This window comes from Zeus faber (assembly GCF_960531495.2).
Source record: "Zeus faber genome assembly, chromosome: 2".
In the NCBI taxonomy this organism is placed as follows: domain Eukaryota; kingdom Metazoa; phylum Chordata; class Actinopteri; order Zeiformes; family Zeidae; genus Zeus; species Zeus faber.
Genome location: NC_137189.1, coordinates 39,743,609 through 39,768,756, shown reverse-complemented (window position 1 = coordinate 39,768,756; position 25,148 = coordinate 39,743,609). Strand labels below are relative to the sequence as shown.

The following is a 25,148-nucleotide window of genomic DNA, read 5'->3' as shown; positions in this document are numbered from 1 at the left end:
AAATAAACAAACAAACAAAGGGGAACGATGATAGGCTGTCATCAAGGAACCCAAAAAGTGAAGGAATATCAATGGTGCCAAAGAAAACATAACATTATGGTTAAAACCAAAACTAAATGCAAATCAGATCCCTAATGTCCCCCCCACACATTTCTGAGCACAGCATCTCCACGAGCAGAATGCAGTGCAGTAAGAAAATAACAGTAAAAGCGTTTGGTTACGTCGCCGTCGCATCGAACATCAATACGGCGACTTTGTTGCTTTTTTTGGTGAAAATAATTTTGCGTTTTTTTTTTTGGTTTTTTTTTTCAACTAGTTTGTTGTTGCTGGGGCGACCAAATGAGCTGAAGTTGAATGGGCGCCCACACACACACAATAGACGTTGCTACAAAACTATTTCTTACGACTACACTGGTACTACTAACACAAGACCAGACACGGAATGCCATACTAGCAATATATATTTCAGTACTCAAAACACGCATCAGCGTGAAATACTATAACTGATGCAATATCAAAGCTATTTATTTTTGGTAAAATAGTTACATTCCATATTGAAGGGGGTTTCTCCAAGCTGATGTGAGAAACGGCGCCATAAATAAAAAGAAATGAGGAGCGTTTCAGTATCACGCTCTTTGTCTGTTGTGTTGTGTGTTTGTCGTCATCATTTTCGACAGGTTTGTTCTGCCTAATTGGTTGACGTGTCAGGAGGCGTTCCAGCCTCTTGCCTGTGCACAGGAACTCCTCACTGAACCGCCGAGTGCCGTTCCTAGGACCAGGTCGTTAAGCGAATTTGGTGGCTAAGCGAGGACCAGCGTTATTTCACGGTACGGGGGCGTGGCCATTGTGACACTATGAGAATGGTAATGATGGATACAGATGTATACAGTGTATATAGTATATATAGTACATATAGTATATAGAGTGTATATAGTGTATATAGTATATACAGTGCATATAGTATATACTGTATAGTATATAGTGTGTATAGTGTATATAGTATATATAGTGAATATAGTGTCTAAAGTATATTTAGTATATATAGTGTACATAACATATACATTTTATATAGCATATATAGTATAAAGAGTGTATATAGTGTACATAGTGTATATAGTATATATAGTGTATATAGTGTATATAGTGGAATTAGTGTATAGTATGTATAGTATATACAGTGTATATAGTGTATCTAGTATATACGCACAGTGTATCTAGTGTATATAGTATATATAGTGAATATGGTATATATAGCATATACAGTGTATATAGGTTATATAGTATATAAAGTGTATATGGTATATATAGTGTATACAGTGTATATAGTATAGTATATATAGTGTATAGAGGGTGATGCGTGATGAGATGCTTGACGCTGAGACGCCGTGGTATTGTACACAGTGTACAATACAGACTGGTCAGTCCCAGCGCTGGTTGAACAGGTAGGTCCTTGAGGGACTCAACTGTTTATGTTGTCAGCATCCCTGCCTCATCACTCAACCACTCAGCAGGGTGGTCATAGTAGGTTGTAGTACTATCTGCAGTATCACAGTGTCGTCATGGACCATCAATGAGCTGGAAGGAAGTGGAGCGGAAATGTAAAGATGTAGTATCATATGATATGGACGACACTACAGTACGCCGGACAATATTACGCACATGTAGTAAGTATTACGCAGTATTTGCAGTGGTAGTCTTAGTATATGACGCTCAGGAGAACACATGAGTCGCTGCTAACTGGTACAAAGAAGGAGAGTTTCCCAATTTTTGCAGCAATAGTTCCTTATTCTGCGTCGGTCGCTGTGGAGTTCCAGTGGTGACTCTCTTTACTTCCTGCCGCTGCCGCATAAAAACGAGGAATATGATTGCGACTCGCGCTCGGTGTTAAGCGACTTCAACTGCCTTTCCAGACAAATATCTGGAATATTTCTCACGACACCTCCGGATTCCCCCGCCGGCACGGCCGCCCGCGGATCAAACAGCAAATCCGTTCCTGCAGCGTACGGAGAAATTTCACTTTGCTTTTAACAAAGTTCTGAGCGGGTGGCGATGGTGACATCACGCACACACGCCCCTCCAAAAACTTGCCTTCCCGTTTACCCGCTGGTCGTCTGGCTGGCGAGACATCAGAGGTGTGTTTCGTCCCCAACACTGTCTCCCACACACACACAGACACACACACACAGACACACACACACACACACACACACAGACACGCATACTTGCATACACACACACACACACACACACCTTTACACCCTTACATTCTCACCCACACACACTCTTAGACACACACAAATATATAATCCTAATACTTCTTCTAATGGCACACACACACACACACACACACACACTAATATGCGGAAACACGCACAAACATAAGCATGCACACACGCACGCACACGCACACACACACACACACACACACACACACACACACCCCTTTACACCCTTACATACACTCCGAATACTTCTTCTAATGGCACACACATACACGAATACGCGCAAACACGCGCAAACACACACACACACACACACACACACACACACACACACTCTTACATGTACACATATATATCATGCTAATGGTTCTAACAATTCTCCATCCCCAATCAATGCAAACACAGATGCCAACACCTGCAAAGATGCACACACACACACACACACACACACACACACACACACACACACACACACACACACACTGGGAAGTTGGCTGAAAAGGCCAATGTGAGAGCAAAGACAACATGGCAGAAGGACTCTCTTTCTCTCGCTCTCTCTCTCCACCAAGGTCATGCTTTTTGGCAGAGAGGAGACACTGTCATCTCAGTCCAACCCCGGCTGGAAAAAACAAAAAAAACAAGAAAAAAAAAGACATGAACCCTGCCAGAGGGAAACCAATATTTTTGGCCTGCAACCTCCTATTTTTCGGCGAGCGGAATCGTTCCAGCAAGGTAACACAAACACACACACACACACACACACACACACACACACACACACACACACACACACACACACACACACACACACACACACACACACACACACACAGAAGGATGTTTGAGACAGCGAGCTGTTTTGAAGCGTTTTGGTTTTTTTCTCCCAGTAAGACTCTTGGTGTAAGCTGGAAGGGCTGAATTCTAAATGTCAGAATAAATCAATAAACAAACAAATTACTCCCACGCAACCAAACAAATAAATAAAAAATGAAAAATGCTCAAGAACCACGTTGAGAATATAAACTCTGCAGGAGAAATGGATGGAGGTAGACCTGTGACGGTGTGGAGTTTTTCTTACCTCGGTGTAAAAGCAGCGTATCCCCACGGGATTGCGGTTTACCGCCGGGGTGGAGCAGCAGTGTCCCCCAAAAACGTTATTAATTAGGGTCTTTTGTTCTTGGACTTCACAGTCCATTTACGCCACTTAATTTATGAATGCTACTTCACATAAGAGACGTGCGTTCACTATAAGCACAAATTCTCCAACTGTGTACGTTATGCTTCTGTATTTCGGTCTGTGTACTGTGTATATTCAATTGAACGTAATCTGTAGATATCACAAGTACTCAAGCCTAGAAATAGGCTGCCCCCTGAAAGTCGACAAGTGGAACTGAGATTGGACTGAGATTCTTCAAGTTGAACGGTCGTTTTTGTCAGATTTTATTATTATTATTTTTCAGTTCCTGTAAATTACAATCTCCTTCTTCTTCCTCTTCTTTGGGCTGCTCCCGTTAGGGGCGGCCACAGCGGTTCATCTGCCTCCAACACCTTCTGTTCTGGTCAGCAGCAGAGCAGCTGCTGACCAGAAAGCCCTACAAAGAGTGGCGAGGACAGCAGAGAAGATCACCAAAACAGCACAACAATCCATCCAGGGCCTGTACCCGTCTCGCTGCCGCAAGAGGGCCACTAATATCATCAAGGACCACACCCACCCAGCACACAAACTGTTCACCCTCCTGCCTTCTGGCAAGCGGTACCGCAGCATGCGGTGCAATACCACCAGATTCAGGGACAGCTTTTCTCCAAAGGCCATCAGACTACTAAACTCACCAAACACGACATGAACACGACACCCACAAAGACCAACTGACTGCACAATATTTACATTTTTACAATACATATGTATCCCCTTGGTATACATATGTATCCTCTTGCTGCTAGCCTTGTACTGCACCTTATTACCTTAATAACATACCTCATTTGACTTCTTGAGTATATTAAGACTAACCTTAGTCTTGTTGTGTTGTTGTGTCTATTGTTGTTGTCTTTTTTGCACTTTCATGTTATATGTTGTGTGTTGCAAATATTACTTGCACATTTGGAGTATGGGGAAACGCAATTTTGATCCTCTGTGTAATTACGTGTTGCAAAGTACACTTTGAACTTTGAACTTTTGAATCTTCCTTCCCTTACACCGAGCGCCTGCACGTCCTCCCTCACCACATCCGTAGAGCTTCTCTTTGGCCTTCCTCTTTTCCCTTTGCCTGGCAGCTCCATCCTCAGCATCCTTCTCCCAACGTAACTCTCATCTCTCCTGCACACGTGTCCAAACCATCTCACTCTGGCCTCTCTCTCGCTTTTTCACCAAGCTGTCCAACCTGAGCCGTCCCCTCTAATGTACTCGTTCTTAATCCTGTCCGTCCTCGTCGCTCCCAATGAAAATCTCAACATCCTCAACTCTGCCACCTCCAGTTCCAATAACAACATGAAAGCGATAGAAGTTTGCAAAATGCACGGGGGTAAAATAAAAAATAGAAAAAAATTTACAAACACCTTTTATTTTATTATTTGAGCTGATGACTGTATGAGCACAACCCCCCCCGGTGGGGTCACGTGGCTGAGGTAATGCGGTGAGGCGGTGATGCGGTAATCGTCACATCCCTACACAGAGGTATCGAAAACACTCTGGTTTATAGACCACATGTGGCATGTCACAGCAACATGGCGGCGCGCACCCTTAACGGTGAACAAGTGACGTTCATTCCTCGCCTTCTTGTGTTGATGAACCCAATCAACTACCTACTCTACCAGATGTGGGGTTGCGACCGGGATGGCCGGTGAGATTTTAGGGGTGGCCGTGGCCACCCCAGGCCCCCCGCCCTCGAATCGCCACCGTCTCTGTGCTTCCAGGCGTGTGAGCCCAATAACAATGAATTATGTAAAAACTCTGTAATAACCATCTTGAATGCAATGGGGCATACGTTTCGGCGGTATTACAAAACGTGGGAGGTTTCAATGTGTAATAACTCTACTCAAGATAATAAACACCGCGCTTCGGCACTTGTTTCAATTGGGCGATTTCGAGGCGCTTTGGCATTCACCTCCAAATTAGTTTTACGCCAAAGGACGTCTCGCCATTGTACGACCGGTCGATACAAAGCACAATGCCTGAAATGGAAATGGCAAACCGGCTCTCGCGGACGACCGTTGGCCATATCCCACACAATTACACGACTGTCACCTGTGAGCGGGCAGTTAAGCTAAGTTATGAAGTTGTTGTCGGATCTTTTTTTTTTGTGCCCGGAGGCCCAGAATCAGCCTCCAGGCACACGGAGCCCTCCCCCCCCCCCGCCTCGCCTCACGTTGCACGGCTGCGGTTCTGGCCGCAGAGTGGCGACGGTGTTGCAGGCCCGTGGAAGCCGGTGCGGCGGCGGCAGCAGCAGCTCAGCGAGCTAATTATAGCACAGGTTTAGAGTAGCTGGAAGCAACACGAGCAGAACAGAGGAGACGGAGAGAGAGAAAGAAGAGGGGCGGAGGGAGTGGACCTCGGCTCACTGTTCTGCTGTAGCTCGAGATAGGATCAAAACCCGGAGCGCTTTATGAGGAGAGACCCAGTCACGCCTGAACCGGCGGTCCACGAGATCACAGGCGCACGCGGAATCCAAGGGTGTCGGGACGGAAGGGGGGGGGGGGTGTGACAAATTGACATTATTTTGCATTTCGAGAAAAAGCCCGCTCTTTGCTTTGCGAGAGAAAGGTGTCAACGGAAATCCATCCCGAATTATCTGGATTTGAGGCATAGACAGTACAAACATCTACGTATATATATATATATATATATATATATATATATATATATATATACCTAATGCCTCAAATGTTGTTTAAAAAATCCGGTGTCGGCTCGTATACAAATTCAAACCAAATCAATCCGTTTAATGCATCGCACACCCGCAAACCTTGCTCATTTAACAAAATGGAAATTGAGCAAATTCAGACAAAAATGGCCGCGGACCGCGAAGAAATCCACGCCAATGAAATCAGGTTTGATTTAAGGGGTAAATAAGTCGGGAGCCAACGCTGTAAATAGTGTAGTGAGATGTGGAAGAAGCCGGTTGATGAGATTCGGGATTCAATTTTTTCTTTCTTGCTTAGGCAAGATCAAAATCCTCAGGCCGCTTCGGCAACAAAGGGAAAGTTTGCAGGCGAGACCCCCGTCGAAAACGGCGCCGCGGGACAATGGCGAAACATCCCAGTAAATATGCGCGGCCATGTTTTCACACACTCAGCACCCAGTGGCATTTACATCGGGGGAGATAAGTATTGACTGCTTTGAAGCTACAGAGAACACAACTGGCTTAAACAATGCGAGATAGGATTTGGCGAGTGTAGCCCCGGGCGTGCGACTTGGCGCCGGTAAACACGTCCCCGAATGGAGTTAGTGGCTTGTGGCTACTCTGTTTCCATTTCAGACCTTTTGAAAATAACATCGCTCCTTGCGGGGCGCTATTTTTCCTCACCGCTGGGGAAACGTTATGTCAATAGTTTCACATAATGGTCTGGTTATGACAATAACAGAGATAATAGCGATTAAAAGGTTTATACGTATAACTTCCCACATCACCAGCACATGCACGGCCGTGCAAGGAGCCGCCGGCTCGTCGGAGGGACAAAAGCGGGAAGCCGAGGATCGAACCGGCAAGCCTCCAGTTGCCCCCGAATCTAGCTTTGACGAGACGCGCGCCATCGAGTTTTCTCGAGCGTTGGCCGTAATTCATCCCGCGCGTGCGCTGCGGTCACGCGGGATGATGTGGTCTAAAAATAAATAAATAAAAACGATGTCGCCCTCATTGCCGCCCTTATGCAAAACACTGACGGGGAGAGGTCTGTCGGCGAGATTAGCATCCAGCTGCCACCAGCCCCCTCCCTAATGTGTCATGATTAATGCCCGCGCGCCGCCGGGCGTATTAACCATTTGGGACAACGCGCCCTCTTGTATCTCCCTTGATTTGTAATAACCCATAGTCAGACACCAGCATATTTCACCCCCCACTGTAAATCTTACAGACCTCCCTCCCTTACTCTCTCTCTCTCTCTCTCTCTCACTCTCTCTCGCTCGCTCATGTCCCAATCTTTTCTAGTTCCACCGCTGCCTCTCTCTCTCTCTCTCTCTCTCTCTCTCTCTCTCACCATCTTCATTTTCACCTCTGTCTTACCCCACCTTCAGGGCCTTGAGGCATCTGGATGTATGCAGAAATGCAGATTGCATCACCCACAGATGTACAATAACGGGCGGGGCGGGGTGGGGTTGGGGTGGGGTGGGGTGCGTGGCGGTGCGGTGGTGAATATGCCCTGTTTGAGAGAAATGATGTTATATCGATCCCGCGGCCCCTGAACCTTTGGCATCCATGCAGTGCATTGCTGAGGCCGTGACATTTAGAGAGGGAGAGTGGGCGGTGGTGGCGGTGGTGGTGGGATGGGCGGGGGCTGTGCGTACATGGAGAACGAGTGGGGGGGAGTGCAGTGTGGGCAGCCAGGCAGCAAAAGAAAGTACTTACGAGCTAAGTAATGAACTTCAGCATTTACTCCTTACAGGATGGGGTGATGTTTTTCCCAACACAAACCTTATTAAAATATTGTTTCAGGAGGGATGTTCAATACACTTATATTATATTACAGTGTCATAAACATGTTTGCGTATGTACCCTGGTACACAGAGTAAATGTACATTTTTGTAATTGCATTTTTTCATTGTTGTTGTTCTTCTAGTAATTTATTTTCATTTAGACAGACAGACAGATAGATAGATAGATAGATAGATAGATGGATAGATAGATAGATAGATAGATAGATAGATAGATAGATAGATAGATAGATAGATAGATAGATAGATAGATAGATAGATAGATAGATAGATAGATAGATAGATAGATAGATAGATAGATAGATAGATAGATAGATAGGTAACATTAAATACAATCCTATAGATTAACAAAATAACCTCAAAATAAACTGAAAATTTGATGTGAAAATGCCATAACTCCCTGGAAAAATACAAACAATCCAAATGCATACAACTTCATCTTAAAGAAGGTCCAAACAACAATATCCACATATATTATATTATATATTCATATATGTAAAAAAAAAAATGCCATTCAACCTTTCAATTCTAATCACCTCCCTTTCATCGAGGTTTGGGCAACACAGCACTTTGACATCAAAGTGTGTGTCTGAGTGTGTGTGAAAATATGACACAAAGGGCCTTTCATGCATTTCCAGTGTCAATTGGCCTTTAGAGGAAAAAAACAAAACAAAAAAAAACCCTGTTCTCCGATCATTGGCCCCTATTGGCTCCCAAGGATTGAAAAATAAGGTTTCGATAAAAAAAAAAAAAAAAAAAAAAAAAAAAAAAAAAGTTCCTTTTAAAATATTAGAAAATCTGAATTATTTCATGCTAGTCATTATAAAACAAAAACAAAAGGACCTCATTCCCAGTGATAACCATGGCAACCATGGCTCCTGCAAAAGCACCATTTATTTGTTCGGCTGGATAATGAGCGGAATTTCTATCCCGGAGGAGCTAGTGTCGAATGCTACCCCTTCATTATCTTCACATTTACGATATTAGCATCTCTGGCCTCCGACTGCGCCCTCATGGCTCGCTGAGAACGATGATCTTTTTATCGCTCTCAGCCAGAAATGGGAAAACAGCCCTGGCTTCTGTCTCACGGGGCAGGGCAGACCTCCGCCGCGGGCAACCGGGCCTTCTTTTCCCCATCGGGTCCTTCAGAGCAGAACCGCCGCGTCAACCAAATTGACGGTGGATACGGTGGCCGCCTCAGAGGGGAAATCCCACCCCTAATTGTTGCTCGGTTATTCTTTGGTGCCGATGCCCCGGAACTCAAACGACGGAGCTTTTTTTCCGCGCCGAGCTTTGTACGCCGTCGTCTTGGCGTCTGACGCTGCCTCGGTTCGGGACTCACTACATCACCCATAAGCACTTTCGACAGCTCCCGTCAGCCCCCCGACCCAAAACTTTCCCTCAAAAGTAGCTTGAAAGTTTCGGGGGCTTTTGTTTATTTAATAAACAGTTGCAGTCGACAAAGAGAACAGTGAAACTTTTAGCCGGGGAGCGAGAGGCAAAACAAGCGACGCAGGGGTGCGCGGCGGCCGGGTTGTTCCGCTTCTGAAGAGCAGCCAGTGGGGAGGGAAGGGGGGGGGGGGGGCGGTTGATACATCACTCCTTCGCCACGTCCGATCCAGGGAGATATGAAATATAAAAATATGGCTGCAATAAAAAAAAAAAGATGAAACGCACCTCGCGGATACAGCGGCCGCGAAGCAGCGCAACAAGCAACGTCTGCGGAGCCGCCCGTCTGGAACGGCGGTGGCGGCGGCGGCGAGTGTTTTTCTAACTCTCCCGGCAAGATAATCGCGGGACAAAACCGGCGCTAACATCTTCATTTACGTAACCGGCCAAAAATCTGCTATTCAACGCGTCCGTCAGCTACGACGCATTGCACCCTGAAGTTTTCCCATTCCCAGAGGCTTGCATGGATCTGTTTACCGCGGTGGTGCCTGCCGTGCTGCTTCCACCCTCCCTCACCGTCCACATCGTGCGCGCCCGGTAGTGGTGTGAAGTTGTGCATCGTTTTGGAGATTCGGCTCGTCTACCAGCAGATTTGTTCGATTCCTCCGACCGTTCGTTTGATGCGGAAGAGCTCGGCTGCGAGTCGCCGATGGAATCCTCACGAGAATAATTGAATTCCGTCAAAATGACGTGTTGAGGATGTGTCGGCCGCACTCGATATGAATGGCGCCAAACGCCACTTTTTCGCCCCCCCCCTCTCCCCGCTCGCGGCGCGCGGGCGACTCGCCCCCGGCTCTTCCCTCTTCCCGTCGGAGACTCAAGTCTCGGCTCGGCCCGTGTGATCGGCCGCGGTCGCTGGGCGGCGCCCGTGCGACTCTGCGGCCGGAGTGACGAGCGGTCGAAAGTCCGCTCGAATGCGAACGCTCCACCACACGTGGAAGAGCGGGTCGAAGTCGAAACAATTTCATTGTGTTTCATGGTCTTTATTGAAAATGCATGAATGAAACGTTTTCATTTCCTGCGTGCATGTGCACGTGGTCTGTGTTGTTCAGTTCCTTATGAAATATAATAATTTTAATGGTCGGTTTAATGGTTTAATGGTCGACAGTTAATTAGCCGGTAGAAGGCGCTGGGGAGTGAGCAACGAGGGGCTGGGACAGGACGCGGCGAGGAGCGCCAGTCTCCTCGTGCGGTCCCAAGGATGAAAGACGGAATGAAAGAGGAGGAGGAGAGAGAGAGAGAACTACAAATGAAAGGGCCTAATTAATCCAACACCACACCCCACCACCCCACCCAGCCACCCCACCACCCCACCCCAACTCTCTTTTGTCCTGTTATGAATAGCGTTCGACTGTCCTAATTGACTCCTTGGGAGCCGTTTGATTAAAAGGCGTCGTGTAAACACTCGGCCATTACCGACCACCATGTGGGACCCATCTGATCGTTTTTGGCGTTTGGCACGGACGCGTCACGATCGACTGCGGCGCGGCCGAGGCAAAGGAATGCCGCAAAACGGACAAAAAACAGCGCCGAACGCTCACGGACGGGAGTGGAAGAGGTGACTCGGCAGAGCTTTTAAGTCAACCTGTTCGAAACGGCCGCCTAGCCGGGGCCTCTCCCTTTAAATTTTGGCAAAACGCCGCCCGGCTGGGTACGTTCGTAATGAGCTGCAGCTGCCGCGGGATTCCTTTTTTCGCCCCTTACCCGTTCACCTGTTGTGTCGTTTCGTTTTGTGACAGACACCCGCTGGGTGCCGACACTCGTTAAAAAAACGCGAGGAGCTCCCCCAAAGCCTTTTCGCTTCACACTTTTGGCGGCTGACATTAAGACGCCGCGGTGAGTTCTGTGAATATTGCAGCCGGGGATACGCCAAACGAGTGGCATTTGAGGTTTTGTCGCTAAATGGCAAAGTCCTCGGTTGTTCGCTTTCTAGTTTTCACATGAACGCACGATTTGCCAATCTACTTTGGCCGCTGGGTGTAAAATTAGTTTATCACGTGGGGTTCACGACATGTGTCAGTCGAATAATAGCCTCTTCCCACACGAAGAACAGAGGGGTTTCTAATAAGGACTAAGTGCTAAAACACATTTGGTTCTGGCCATTATTGTGAAGCAGCAATAACATTTATTTTCTCCTTAATGACTGACCAATCTGTTAGCACAAATCATTTGTTATTGCTGGTATAAAAAAAAAAAAAAAAAAAAAAAAAAGGTGGTTGGAAGTGTGTTTCATTTGCAAACCCCCAAAATGTGAGCCTTAGATCACATGAGCGTGGATGTGAAGTCACAAGCGGGAGGGCGGGGTGACAGAGCTCACACAGCAGGAGAAGAAAATGTAAAGCCCTCATATTCTTCAAATGAGACAATTTACAAAAAAAAGGAAACCTGGGAGACTCCAGTTTTTGGGGGGAAATTTCCACGGGGGGGTTAGGCTGGCTGATCCCCTCTGCAGCCGTGCATGGAGCAAACAAAGCATGCAGCTGGTCCCTATGTCGATACCGGACACAAAGGGCTTTTTATTTTTAGCTCCTCGTCTGAATCTGGGTAACATCGGCAAAAAGCTTCAATGCACAGTGCTCCCGCAGAGTCGTGTGGTTGTCGACACTTTAAGCATTACAGGTATTCCAAGCGCCAGCCTGAATTAATATGTGGGTCACATTTGGCCCAGGGGCCGCCAGTTGAACGGGCCTGGCTCATATTCAATGCAATCCTGGAAATCAGAACTGTGGATCACAGCCACAGCCTATGTGGATTGTGTTTTTTTGTCCACTTGGGTCTGCTGTACCTCAGCGGTCCCCTGAACTCGGACACAGCCGTCAGATGAAGCACAATGCGAATGCGGCGCAGAGGGCGAATCGAGCTCTCAGCGCTTCCACAAGGTAACCAATCCGTCGCTAGGTGACGGCCAATGGCGACGCCTGTAGCACGGGCACAAGATTCAAATCGCCGCCGCTGTGACAAAGCTGTGACACGGGCGCGTCAGGAAAATCCAGAAGTGGAAGCGGAGTTGTCGGAGGGTGAAAGGGGATAAGGAGTGCAAGCGAATATCAAAAAATCTTTCAAGGAATGCTGCCGGGCCACAGCACACATCAAAGCTTTGCCACTTCCAGTCGCGGCGTCATTGGGTTGTCTCCTGAAGGCTGTAGATTGGCACGTCGATGCCGTCGACAAGGTATTTCACATTTTCACATCTCTCGGCCTTCTACATGAGCCTGAGATCACAAAGCTCCGTAGACGGACGGAAACCACAGCGGCAACAGCGGCAACAACAACAACAACAACAGGCAGGCGAGTGACAGGAACAAAAAAAAAAAAACACCTTTTCTTACCGATTGCCATTTCCATCACGCTGACTTGACTCTCCGAAGGGAATAGGATTTTCGGAGGCTTGTCCGTCAGGGGAGCTGTGGAGAGAGAGAGTGTTGAAAGGAAGAGAATGTTGAGTATTTTGTGTTAAGAGGAGTGATTGAAGAGTGTCTGCAAAGTGTGCAGTACAACACTCACGCCAACACATCACTCTGATGAAGGAGAGACAATAACAGACAAAAACAGCTGGTGAAAAAAAAAAAATACAATTATTTTAACGTCACTCATAAATAATGAATAAATAAATAAAAGTTAATATTAATATTAATATTTATTATTATTATTATTATTATTATTATTATTATTACTATTATGTCATTATAATATGTTATTCAGGTGAGATGTTTTCAAAGTATAAAAATAAAATCAGCAATCAATGTGGACATTCGTTGATCACAAATGTAAATAATGACATAACGGCAAATAAAAAGCAAACTACCAACATGAACATAAAACAGTATAAATATATCCCCTTTTCATGGTGGAGCTCTGCAGGCATTTTCACAGGATTTCAATCCGTCAGATAGTTCTTGACTAAAAGGTAGGCAATGCCATTGTGGCAAAGGCTTTCTCCTGCTGGTTGATGAGCCTGTTTAAGAGGAAATGCCCCTCACCCCCAGACCTGTCAATCTATGCCCAATCCGCAGTTTACACCCCCAAACTGGCGCAATCATGGACGAGCATTCAGAGACCAAACGACCGAAATTGCAAGACCCCCTGTTGCGACGGCTCGGAAGCCTCGTTTGGCAACGTTGGTGTGCGGCCAAGGTCTTCCTTTTGGGGGGCGATATTCGTCGCCAATTGTCCAGTGCTGCTGATGACTTCATTGTTATCTGGGTTAGGTTAGGGTTAGGGTTAGGGTTATTAGGGTTATTTCAGCGACCAAATAACCGGCTACGAAGGCTTAGAAACTCTGCGGAGGAGGAGCATGACGTTGGTGTAGTTTCTGTAGCTACCTTAAGGGGGCGCTAATCGCCGGCAACTGTCCATTGCATCCGATTGTGCCTTTCGAACGCCGGTGTCCGGCACTCGGTCCATTTCTACATTTGAGAGCGAAAGAAAACACTTTCGGCTGAAGCCGTGTTACCCAGCCTGATCTCCGTCACAGACTTTACTAAAGGGTTGTGACATGAATCGCCGTAAAAATCAACAATCAAAGAACGCCACCCCCCCCCCCCAAAAAAAATGCTCACGTTATAAATAAACAAAAAACCTAAAAGAGAAGCGATGATTAAGCCACTGATAACAACACTAGCTGGTCCACCGATTGGCAAGAGCCTAATTGCTGTCCCGACCCCCTTTAGAATACACTGAGGCCAATTAGGCAGCTGCTGAGTAACAAAAGATTTGCACTTAGAGGTTTCTCATAGTAATGACTCCCTAATTGGTTCTGGTCTTCAAAGTGGCACCAGAGAGGCTTTCCATCTCTGCACACGCTCGGAGCTTCTATGGGGTGGGGAGAGGGAGGTGGCGGTGGCGGCGGAGGGGTGGGAGGGGTGGGAGGGGCTGGGTGACTTGTGGTTTGACTGGGATGTTCAACGCCGAGGAGCTGGAGCTGAACAGTATACTTCTTTTTTTTTTTCTCTGCGCCAGATACAGCAGTTCACCAAACCCGGCGGTCGGTCAGACCTGGTGACCTCATCTAAATCCCTAAAGAATGGTCGACACACGAGTCAAATATGCTAGAAAGAGCTGTTTATAGGCACCATGTAATCCGTGCTATTATGGATTTTAGGTACTTTTTGATATCAGGGCAGTATTTTATGCATTTTTTAATAAAGATTCTTCTATTTCTTCTAGTATGAACTTGATCTATCTGCTGTATGTATCTGACAAAACGGGCCCAAGCATCAGATAAAGCCAACGCCCTTACCTACCTCTCAGTGTCACCTTGTCAAGGTGGATTTCCTTAAAACTAGGTCACAAAATGTCACCTTCATATGCTTGTTGATTTGTATCAACTTTTTTTTGGACCCCGTGACTCTGTTATTGCGTCGCCAAATTCTCACAACGACAGCAATTGAGAGTGTGGCAAAACTCTCAAAACCTACTTTTGCGTTATCATCGAGCACGGAGGGAGATCTCAATAGATTGTATAGGAATTATGACATATGTCAAACCCGTACCAATATGGCGGAGCAATTTCTGTCGGACAACCTGACCACGTCACATGCTTCCATGCTGTTATGGGCCGGCCTGTTTAAGCAGATAGTCCCTCCCGCCCCCTCTCTCCACCTCCCCTGCATCCACCTGTTGGGCTCTACTCTTCCACCTAATGGGGGATTCAAGCTCATCACTCCTATATTACTGGCTCATTAACTACGCCTGTTTTTGTTGTACACCTCGCCAGGATGGGCATTAGAGCCCAGATGCCAAAACTCGAATGATGCATATCATTTTAAAGTAAATAAAACAGTTTTCTGTCAGAACTGCATTTTAGTATTCGTTGATTATATTGTAGTGCCCCATATGCATATCAAGTGACAGGGTCCCAACACAAAGGTTGAGAAAATCTGAGGCCGTCACAGCATTCAGGGAAACGCCGATGTGGCCATTTTTCCCTGGGAATCAGTTGACATTTCAAGCTGAAAAGTCGCAGCTTTTCATCGGCGCTGCTTTGTATTGGGTTGAGCAAGGACGCAGGCAGCAGAAGAACAATAACAAGTTCAAAAAAGAAAAAAAAGGAAAAAGTGCGGAATGCGATGTGGGCTCATTAATTGCAAATTCAAAAGGCGACGCGCGGCAAATTATCCCGTTTCCCGGCGCCTAGAATGTTCCAGCGGTGCCGGCGAAAGAAATGTCATTACCTTAATTACCTCTTTCTCGATGAAATACGTTTAGATTATTTTGTTTCATTAAGAAATGGAAAGGAATATTGTTATCCCCCCCACCCCCATGCAGATGGTCTAGTCCTAAACGAGACAAAGCTAAACCTGAGTGCAGTGGGAGGCACTGGCAGCGATGAGGGCGAGCGTGTTTTTAGGAGCAGAGAAATGTCAGAGGAGCATGAAGTGAAACATGAAGGGGCAGATAAGGCCGAGTTAGATGAAGACTGGACCAAGTTTGAGAGGCGGTACATGTCGGTATATGCAGAAACAACAACGGAGAGAGGAAAAGTAAATCCCAGCGGGCGGTGTGTCATGGCTGGCCGGTCCACAGGGGCTTCGGCCAACGGGAAGCTTTCGGCCTTTGTCAGGTTATATTCAGGGCTGGACGATATATCGCTATGGTATCGATGTCGTGATGGGAGACAGGGATTTTGGTTATGGTGACATTGCGATATAGTTAAACCTTGCCTTTAAGGAGCATGACGGTAAAGTAATGCAACTTTCTGACCTTCATAGACTCTCCTACTGTAGGTGTCCTGATCTCCGCCTCCACCTGCTTGGTCATGATATCCATGTTGCTAAAGATTACATCTCAAATATTTCTTGAGTGTGAATATCTTATGAAAGCGCCAATAATCAAACCCCAAAATATCGCCAAAATATCCATATTGAAGCACTTCCTCCAAAAAGCAGTAACATTCTATTTTGCTAATTGTAGTGTATTAAATGGATGTATTAAAATTTTAAATGCGTGTGTTTAGATTGTGTTCTGACTAGCACAAAATTAAAGGAGGATACTGGTTTTACTCTATTTCCAGTTTTACTTTCTCTGAATGGTGTATTAAATTCAAGGATGGGCGAGAAATGGGATGTAAGGCCATACCCTCAGAATGAATTTCATTCATAGATACAATTTAACTGTGGATAACAGCAGTGTTTGTGTGCCTGTGTACCCATCAGCCAGTGTGGTAAACATTTCCATGGTAACAGCGCATACATATTTTGATCAACTCAATATCGGAGCAACACCAATTACAGTTTGTAACGGCATACACTCATATCCACAAATTTGATTACAATCTAAGAAAGCTGGACTACTTATTCCTTCTTTTTTAACTCTGACTGTAAAGTCAGTTCAATATTATTTACAGTTGTATTCTTTAATTTGTAACAAAATTCCTTCTCTTTAACACTTAAGAAAAAACATCATAACTGCTTTAAGTAAGCCTGCTTGTGCTCTACCATTTTTTATCTGAAACAAAATACAATACAACGAATAGTTTGGTTTTTACATTTGTTTTATATTATCATGGCTATTATCTCCTCTCTACCAGTCTGAAGTATTTAGTCCAGTTCAGTTTAGTTCATTTTCCGCATGGAGTCGTTTAAACTTTTGCATTTATTTCTTACCACACTGAGCGTGCGCTGGTGCTTCTCAGTCCACTTATCTCCTCCGCACCTCTCGGACTGAACGTCTCTGATGCTCTTTATACTGAGATCCTTGACCTGCGCTCCTCTTTTGGACATCTCTGCTGTTAGATCTGGGAAGATTTTCACTTCCGCCCCCCTGAAAGCCAGATCTCTCCATTTCTTTGCTATTTGTAAGATGGCATCTATGGCCAAGTATCTCTGCATTCTGACAATCATCAATCTTGAACCAAATTTTGTCGCAGGCCCCACTCTGCCCAATTTCCACTTCAGGTTGGCAATCTTTATCTTTAAATACCTCCTGGAAGAATGCTGCCATGAATTCTGTAGGAGGCCCCTTTTGCACATCTTTGTCGAGGCCAAATACTCTGATGTTAAATCTACGGCAGAAACTTTCCAACCGTTCAGTTTCTCATCGAGTTTTTTGTTTGTTTTCCCTTTGGAGCACGTTACAGACCGTCTCCACCTCCTTCATTCTTTCTTGCGTGCCAGAGAGCGCCTGTTCGACATCGACTAGTTTGTCTGTGCCCTCCTTCAGCCCCACTTTTAAGAAATCCAGTTGAGGCTGCAATTTGTTAATTGCTTCGTTTATTCCCTCTCTTATTATTGGGAGGATCAATGCTGTAAATGCCGGTTGCTTACCCCACTGTACGCCGTCGGCCTCCATCCCGGGTCTCTCAGGTGTAACAAGTGAGACAATTGGTGTCTCCTTTTTCGTTATTTTAGGAGGCATCAGAATTACGACACCTCCGCTTCCACTTCTTCAACGGTGTGAGGAAATTCCTGGAATTAGTTCATTTAGAAAGATCCACCTGGGTTTCTAGGAATAATTACTTTAGGAGTTCAGCGTCCTGAGCGTACCGCACACTCGTGGTGACGCCTTTCAGGAACGGACACGAATCTTTTGATTCAGTTCACTAAAAGGATTAGTTCAATGATTCTTTCACCGATTCGCGAACAATTTCCGGTGACTCTCACGTTCACGAACAACTCATTCTTGCAGTGGATTCGTTCAGTGAGTCCTCCCTGCAGCCGAAGTCCGTGCAGGAAGTCTGCTGGCGTATAACAACAAGTTTGACACTCTATTTGACACACAATTATGGTCTGCGTATAGACAGCATATTTAAGATTTTTTTTTAATTAGTTTGTGCCTGACTATAATGTATTACAGCTCATGAGACTTTTAACTACGGTGATGGTCCGGGTTGTCAATGATTGTCTGGTTTCTAGCTGTGTGTCTAGAGTCCTAACAGATGTTGGGATGTCCCTGTTTTCAACATTAACTACCAAATTGTGCCAGTTTTCACCACAATTAAAATAATAATAATAATAATAATAATAATAATAAATGTATTAATTATAACAATAATATTATTAAAATTAGTAAATGTATTTATTTATTTAGAACGCAGCATTTTCATGTCTAATAATATTATTATTAGACAGGAAAATGCTGCTTTCTGCACACACTGCAAGAGAGTCGGTCGCGCAGAGTGGAAATGCCGAGATAATAATATAATATTCATTTATATAATAGATAATAATATAATAGATGGCCAAACATAATCATTAATAAAACTACTACTACTAATAATAATAATAATAATAGTATAAGCGCATACATGTGTGCGTGCATGAACTAGAATTCCATTCGGCCCAGTTCAAGCTGAATTAAAAAAATATTTGCAGGCGGTTGCTGTAAGAGAGGAAGATGCGCAGAACAGAAGGTATTGGAGGCAGATGATTGGCTGTGGCGACCCCCAATGGAAGCAGCAGAAAGAACAAGAGGAAGGAGAAGATCCTCTATCATCGGTGACAATTGTTTCATATTCTATCAAGGAAAGGGAAAAATAGGGTTGCAACCTGTCCCCTAAAATACGGAATCGTCCTTTACTTGTCAATGTCATCTTGCATCTCGTTTTGAATCAATACGCATTTAAATCAAAACCATCTAAAATAAAAATATTCATAAAAACATGTTGATTAACAATTTAACCTGACAAAGATTTTGCTTTGACTTAAATGTCAATGTTGCCAAGAATAGGTGGGATTATGCATGCGTCATGCTGCACAATGTGGTTTGCAGCGCACCGACTGAAATAGACAGCATCCTGACTAAAATACCAAAGAAGAAATCGATGAACAAATCGAAGGACCAAGGACTGTAGGAAACAGCTCTGAATTATTTCCGCCAGTCCTTTAGGTTCGTTCAACGATTAGTTTGCGAAACAACTCCTCGCTGTCGCTTTCGGCAGAAGGCGGAGACTCAGGCGAACAAATGGTTTCGGTCGAGGATTCAGTTCATTTCGTTCACTTAAAAGATTCAGCCAAAAAGAACACTTCCTCGCACTTTACCACTGCAACCAGACATGACGTCCCAAGGATGTGACTCCCCTGATATGTGACCATATCAGGGGAGTCTGTATCCGAACAAGAGGGCTTTAAAGTGTCCCTCACGGGCGCTGTGATCTCCCCTCGCTGTGATCACATGATGATGGATGGGGAGATGAAGTAATGAAGGGAAGAAGAAGAAAAAAGGCTTCGTTCTTTTCCATTAACTCCACCATCCTCCTCTCCCCCTCCGTGCGTCCTTCCCTCTGCACGTCTTTGATGGTCTTTCAGTCTTTCCGTTTGTCTGCATCGCTCTCGCTCTCTCTCTCGCTCTCTCTCTCCCTCTCTCTCTCTCTCTCTCAAGGAGTGAGAGGGAGATGAAAGAATAGGGGGAGGGAGAGAGAGAGAGACAGAGAGGGGTTGTGGTCCTCTCCGGTCACACCTCATTAAAGACTACTTCCTCAGACATAGATTAAGAGGAGCGGAATTGTGTGTGTGTGTGTGTGTGTGTGTGTGTGTGTGTGTGTGTGTGTGTGTGTGTGTGTGTGTGTCTTCAGATTCGCCGTCCATCAAATTGGTCGAGACGGATGAAAACTAGAGAGTCTCGAGAGCCACATCAAAGACAAACTTTGGACGTTGAACATTAAACAACCCGTTTCTGACAAATAAAAAACAAATTTCTAAGGTCCATTCTCTCCATCCTTCCATGCATCCATCCGTCAAAATCGGATTTACTGCACCCAAAAGGGCTTCTATCTACTTCCTTTGAATCCAAATCCTAGTTGGTTGCATGATCTAACCAGATATTTAAGTATTGCAGTGTAAACACGTGAATATATTTCACGTCATAAAATCAAACCGATCAAACGTAGATGTAAATTACACCCGACGTCCACCGAAAGCGAACATTTTCGATGCGAAAATACAAAACCGACAACGGCTGAGGCGGAGGACTTGAAACAAAAACCCTTTTAGAGATTCCGAACGTCTTGAAGGTATTCAAATGTGCCCGCGCAAATATTTCATCAATGCAATCCGGACTGAAACACGGTTTGCATAATTCAAACCGGAGCGGCATTACGCATGCCCTTTCCCGGCGTCATGAAAGCCGGCGTTGTCTCTGAAGAAATCGCTGTTTTTTTGGGGGGTTTTTTCTTTGGGCCATCGCGTCTGACGAAGGGGGATGTTTTTCGGCGGATTTTCAACACCGCCGGAGCGTACACGACAATGCGATTTCTCTTTAATTTGTTTCCGTGGGAAGTGAAAGCCAAGGAAACATCTTTTCAGTGAGAGGAATCCGGAGAGTTTCCAGGGCAGTGTTGTGTCTCGTAAGACTGAGAATAAAAGAGTGTGTGCGTTAACAAGTTTTACCGACAAACACATTAGCCTTTACATTTCAACCCTGGCATGCTGTGGCCTGAAGATGGCCAAAGCACCAGTCAGCTTCTATACCCCTATAGGGCTCTTTTGATCTATTATTTGAACCCTTTTCACACGTGTGGATCATTTTTCCCTGATCAAGAGGTTCCCAGCCTGGGGCGCCAGACCGCCCTTGAGGTCACCAGAGGAAACAGGGTCGCGAGGAATTGGAGGCGATAAGGCAGCTCTTTCCTCGTGAATTACAATTTTTTTCCTATGTAATATAACACGATGAAGACGTACATCGGGGCTATCTGTTACAAGCTGTTGAAGAAGCAGGAGAAACCTTGTTACTGGAAAGTAGGACAATAGCAGCCTGACTAGATTGGAAAAAGTTGATTGCTCTATATATTTATATCATTTGTTGGGGCAATTCCTATTGGGTATATTATACTGTATAATCCTATAGAAATTCTGTCAAAATATATGATTATTATAGTAATTCCGATTGCAACCCTAACCTATAGAGTTTTATAGGAATTGTTCCAAACATCATATACTGTAATTCCCATAGGATTCTATAGGATTCTGCTAGCAATTTTAATAGTAACCCTAACCTATAGGATTTTTGGGGAATACTTTGGAGAATAACACAGGCACACTAGAGACCACAACATTGTATATGTTACTATAGGATTTACTACGGTATACTCTACTCATCCTAAAGGGATTCTTTGCAACGGTAAAGATTCAGTGCTCAGTTTTGCAACTGTTCAGGCAGTTGTGTAGACTGGCAAATCAAATATGTGTTTAGTAGCGCCAGCTATTAGTCTGAGAAGGTATTATCACCTTGTATTGTGTTGAAGCCTGATCTGCATTCTTCTGCCCTTCAGCAATCTGGTTGACAGTGTCAGAGTATATCAGGTAGCTCTTCGCTTAAGAAGTTGTGTTGAACGACACGTCATCGGTGACCCTCGTGCATTCACATTGCACGTGCCTCGCTGGAATGTCACTGTGCAACTATCGCGCTGCATTGCTATGTTAGACAGCGTAACTGTTCATCCGTAGCAATGTGCTTTTGTCATCAATTTCCACCATCTACTTTTATATTTTTACATTGTATTTGGTGAATGCATGTACATTTTTGCTTTCACCTTTATTCTATACCAAATTGCACTTTTCCCTTTCTGTTGACTTTTTAACCACATTTGTGCATGGGCATTGTGGAATGTGAACAAAGAATAAAAAAACGAGACAATTCTATATGCTTTGTTTGTGTAAAATGTGCAGGAGCAGTTATTGATGACGTGCAAGCATTACATACACCGATCAGCATCAACATTAAAACCACCGACAGGTCAAGTGAATAACATGGACCATCTCGTTACATGACACCTGTCAAGGGGTGGGATATATGAGGCAGCAAGTGAACAGTCAGTTCTAGAAGTTGATGTGTTGGAAGCAGGTAAAATGAGCAAGTGTAAGGATCTGAGCTACTTTGACATGGGCCAAATTATGATGGCTAGACGACTGGGTCAGAGCATCTCCAAACAGCAGGTCGTGTGGGGTGTTCCTGGTGTGCAGTGATTAGTACCTACCAAAAGTGGTCCAAGGAAGGACAACTCGTGAACTGGCTACAGGGTCAGGGTTCTCCCAGGCTCATGCTTGATGAGCGTGGAGATTGAAGTCCAGCCCGTCTGGTCCGATCCCACAGAAGAACTACTGTAGCACAAATTACTGAAAAAGTTAATGCTGCTATGACAGAAAGGTGTCAGAACACACAGTGTATCACAGCTTGCTGCGTATGGGGCTGCGTAGCCGCAGAACGTTCAAAGTGTCCATGCTGACCCCTGTCCACCACTGAAAGCACCTACAATGGGCACATGAGGGTCAGAACTGGACCATGGAGCAATGGAAGAAGAAGGGGCCTGGTGTGTTGAATCATGTTTTATTTTACATCATGTGGATTGCAGGGTGAGTGTGTGTCGTCTACCTGTGGAAGAGATGGCACCAGTATGCACTATGGGAAGGAGGCAAACCAGCAGAGGCAGTGTGATGCTCTGGGCAGTGTTCTGCTGGGAACCTTTAGGTCCTGGCATTCATGTGGATGTTACTTTGACACGTACCACCTACCTAAACATTGTTGCAGACCAAGTATACCCCTTTATAGAAATCGTATTCTCTGATGGCAGTGGCCTCTTTCAGCAGGATAATGCGCCGTTGCTCGTTGGTTGGTCTAACGAGCAACAGGTTAAACCCCCATCCCCACACACACTAAGGAGAGGAGCCCCTGTCATGACACATCTTCATCTGCTCCTGGGCTTAATCCAACTAGCCCTCTCTCTACAATAAACTGGGGTGTCTACAACCCCTTTGTCTGTGTCTCTGTGCCGGAAGTCCCTGAAAATGCCACTTGGTTGGCAGGTGGTCGGTGAAACTGCAACAATGACAAGGTGTTGACTTGGACTCAAAATTCCCCAGATCTCAATCCAATGGAGCATCTCTGGGATGTGCTGGAACAACAAGCCCGATCCATGGGAGCCCCACCTCGTTACTTACTGGATCTGCTACTAAGGTCTTGGTGCCAGATACCACAGGACACTTTCAGAGGTGTTGTGGAGTTCATGCCTCGACTGGTCAGAGCTGTTTCGGTGGAACGAGGGGGACCTACACAAAATTAGGCAGGTGGTTTTAATGTTGCGGCTGATCGGTGTACATTCCATACCATTTTTTTATTCTATTGCTAGATGCATGGAATTCCATACAGTTCTAATGTGCCAGGTTTCCCTGTGCTCAATACAAAGGGATAAAACAGGGTGCAATCCAGAGTGAAGAGTGTTCCTTAACCCAGGGTCTGAACCTTGTTTGAAGAAACTCGATTTTGATTTCTTGGTGTTATGCTCAGGTTTATTTTGCATTTATAGCCGTAAATATGCAGAGGACTCTGCAATATATTATAATAACACGAAAATATAACACTGTCTCATGAAATATTTGACACAAATCAGGCTGTGTACATTGGACATTAAGCAGATCAAATAAAGCACATTAATGGATCTGGGATTTATTGGCGCATATCTACAGAATTTGGCTGATATGTGGAGCATTAAAGTATCAAATCTGCCCATGCTTTGACCAGATACAATGTTGGTAGTGCCCAAGATGGCAGGCCACAATCAGCAGCTGGTGTTACTCTCCCCTGTGGGGTTGGCAGAAACGAGGGAGTCGAGGAGCTTGTTGTCCTTCACCCTTGCACATTTACCTCTCCACGGGTGTCCAACTGGGTGATATTCTGGGTCCCCTGCACTTCTTCCGCCAGCATCTGTGCTCATCTCTCTTTGACAAGGTATCAGGTCTTGACAAGTGATATCGCCTGCATGCCATGCTGAAGCATTTGAATAAATTCTGCTCAAACATACAATGAGGGCAATTTTTATGCATGCAAAGGGATAGGAAAATAAAGTCGAGGTCCAAAATAAGGAGTATCCTTTAAACTGCACTGATGATGTTGAAGGGTTCATCAATAGCTTTCAGTGACTGTTCAAGGTGCTTATTAATGAAACTAGTAACAAACTAGCCTGCCATGAAGTGGCAAATATTTACTGCATTGTATGTACTGAAATGTTTTCAAAGTCAAGATTTAAATAATGTGTTCATCATCACAAATACACTAAGGTACACTACTCAGTAAAAATTAGCAAATTGCACTTGAACTTTAGTTGCTGGATCTGTTTTGGCTATAAGTACACATGTAATCCAACTCTACATTACCCTTTTGTTCATCTGTTTCAGCAAGTGATGTCAAGGAATTTGATTTACAGCTTGTTGTTTGAGCACTCGTAATAATTTGGTGTAATTCAGTTGTTAAACAAACAGTGCAAAACACAAATAACTGACTCAGCAACTTTTTCTACGGTACAACAGAAATGTTGGACTTTAAGTATGGTTGAATGTTGATTTGAAATCACCCAGGGAGTGGGTAAATAAGAAGAATCAGCAACAACAAAACAGTAACGGAACCTAATGCACATTATGTTGCCGCAGGAAATAAATTATGGCCGTCAATACCAAACTACACGCAATATTGACCAAGGTATCAATCAGTTTAAGTGCGTTTAAACCCAATGAGAACAATAATGTTTAATCATAGTTTGGAGAGGTTGTGGGAATGACCTGTTGCAATTGTTTAATAATTTAAACTGCTGTGGGAGAAAAAAAGCACTTATTCTTCTGAGAGAAAGCTTGCAGATATTGCCGGGCAATGTCTAACTGAAGGCACTGGTTTATATAGAGCTAAGCTGCAGTGAAAACAGTCTCTGATGATCCTCTAAGCCTTACTGCAGACCATGGCCGAGCGAAATGTATTAAACTGCTAAGGGGCAAATGAAAAAGTTTAATTCGAAAAAAAGTACGGTACATATTTGGATTTAGCCTCTTAAAGCTTCCGAAAACTTTATCTGGGAAGGGGTGATTCCTGAAAGTATGAACCAATGGTTCTAGAAAAAACATAAATTGCCAAAT

General features: G+C 44.8%; 1 protein-coding gene across 1 annotated transcript in view; it reads right to left on the bottom strand.

The window, feature by feature from the left end:
• The window catches only part of LOC307244801 (interleukin-1 receptor accessory protein-like 1), a gene marked incomplete at both ends in the record, with an annotated part of 266,700 nt that overhangs the window by 110,714 nt on the left and 130,838 nt on the right, over window positions 1–25,148 (bottom strand). Inside the window, one exon of the mRNA XM_080020106.1 lies at window positions 12,645–12,719. Coding sequence (XP_079876232.1) covers window positions 12,645–12,719 — 75 coding nt within the window. The remainder of the gene's footprint in view (window positions 1–12,644; window positions 12,720–25,148) is intronic.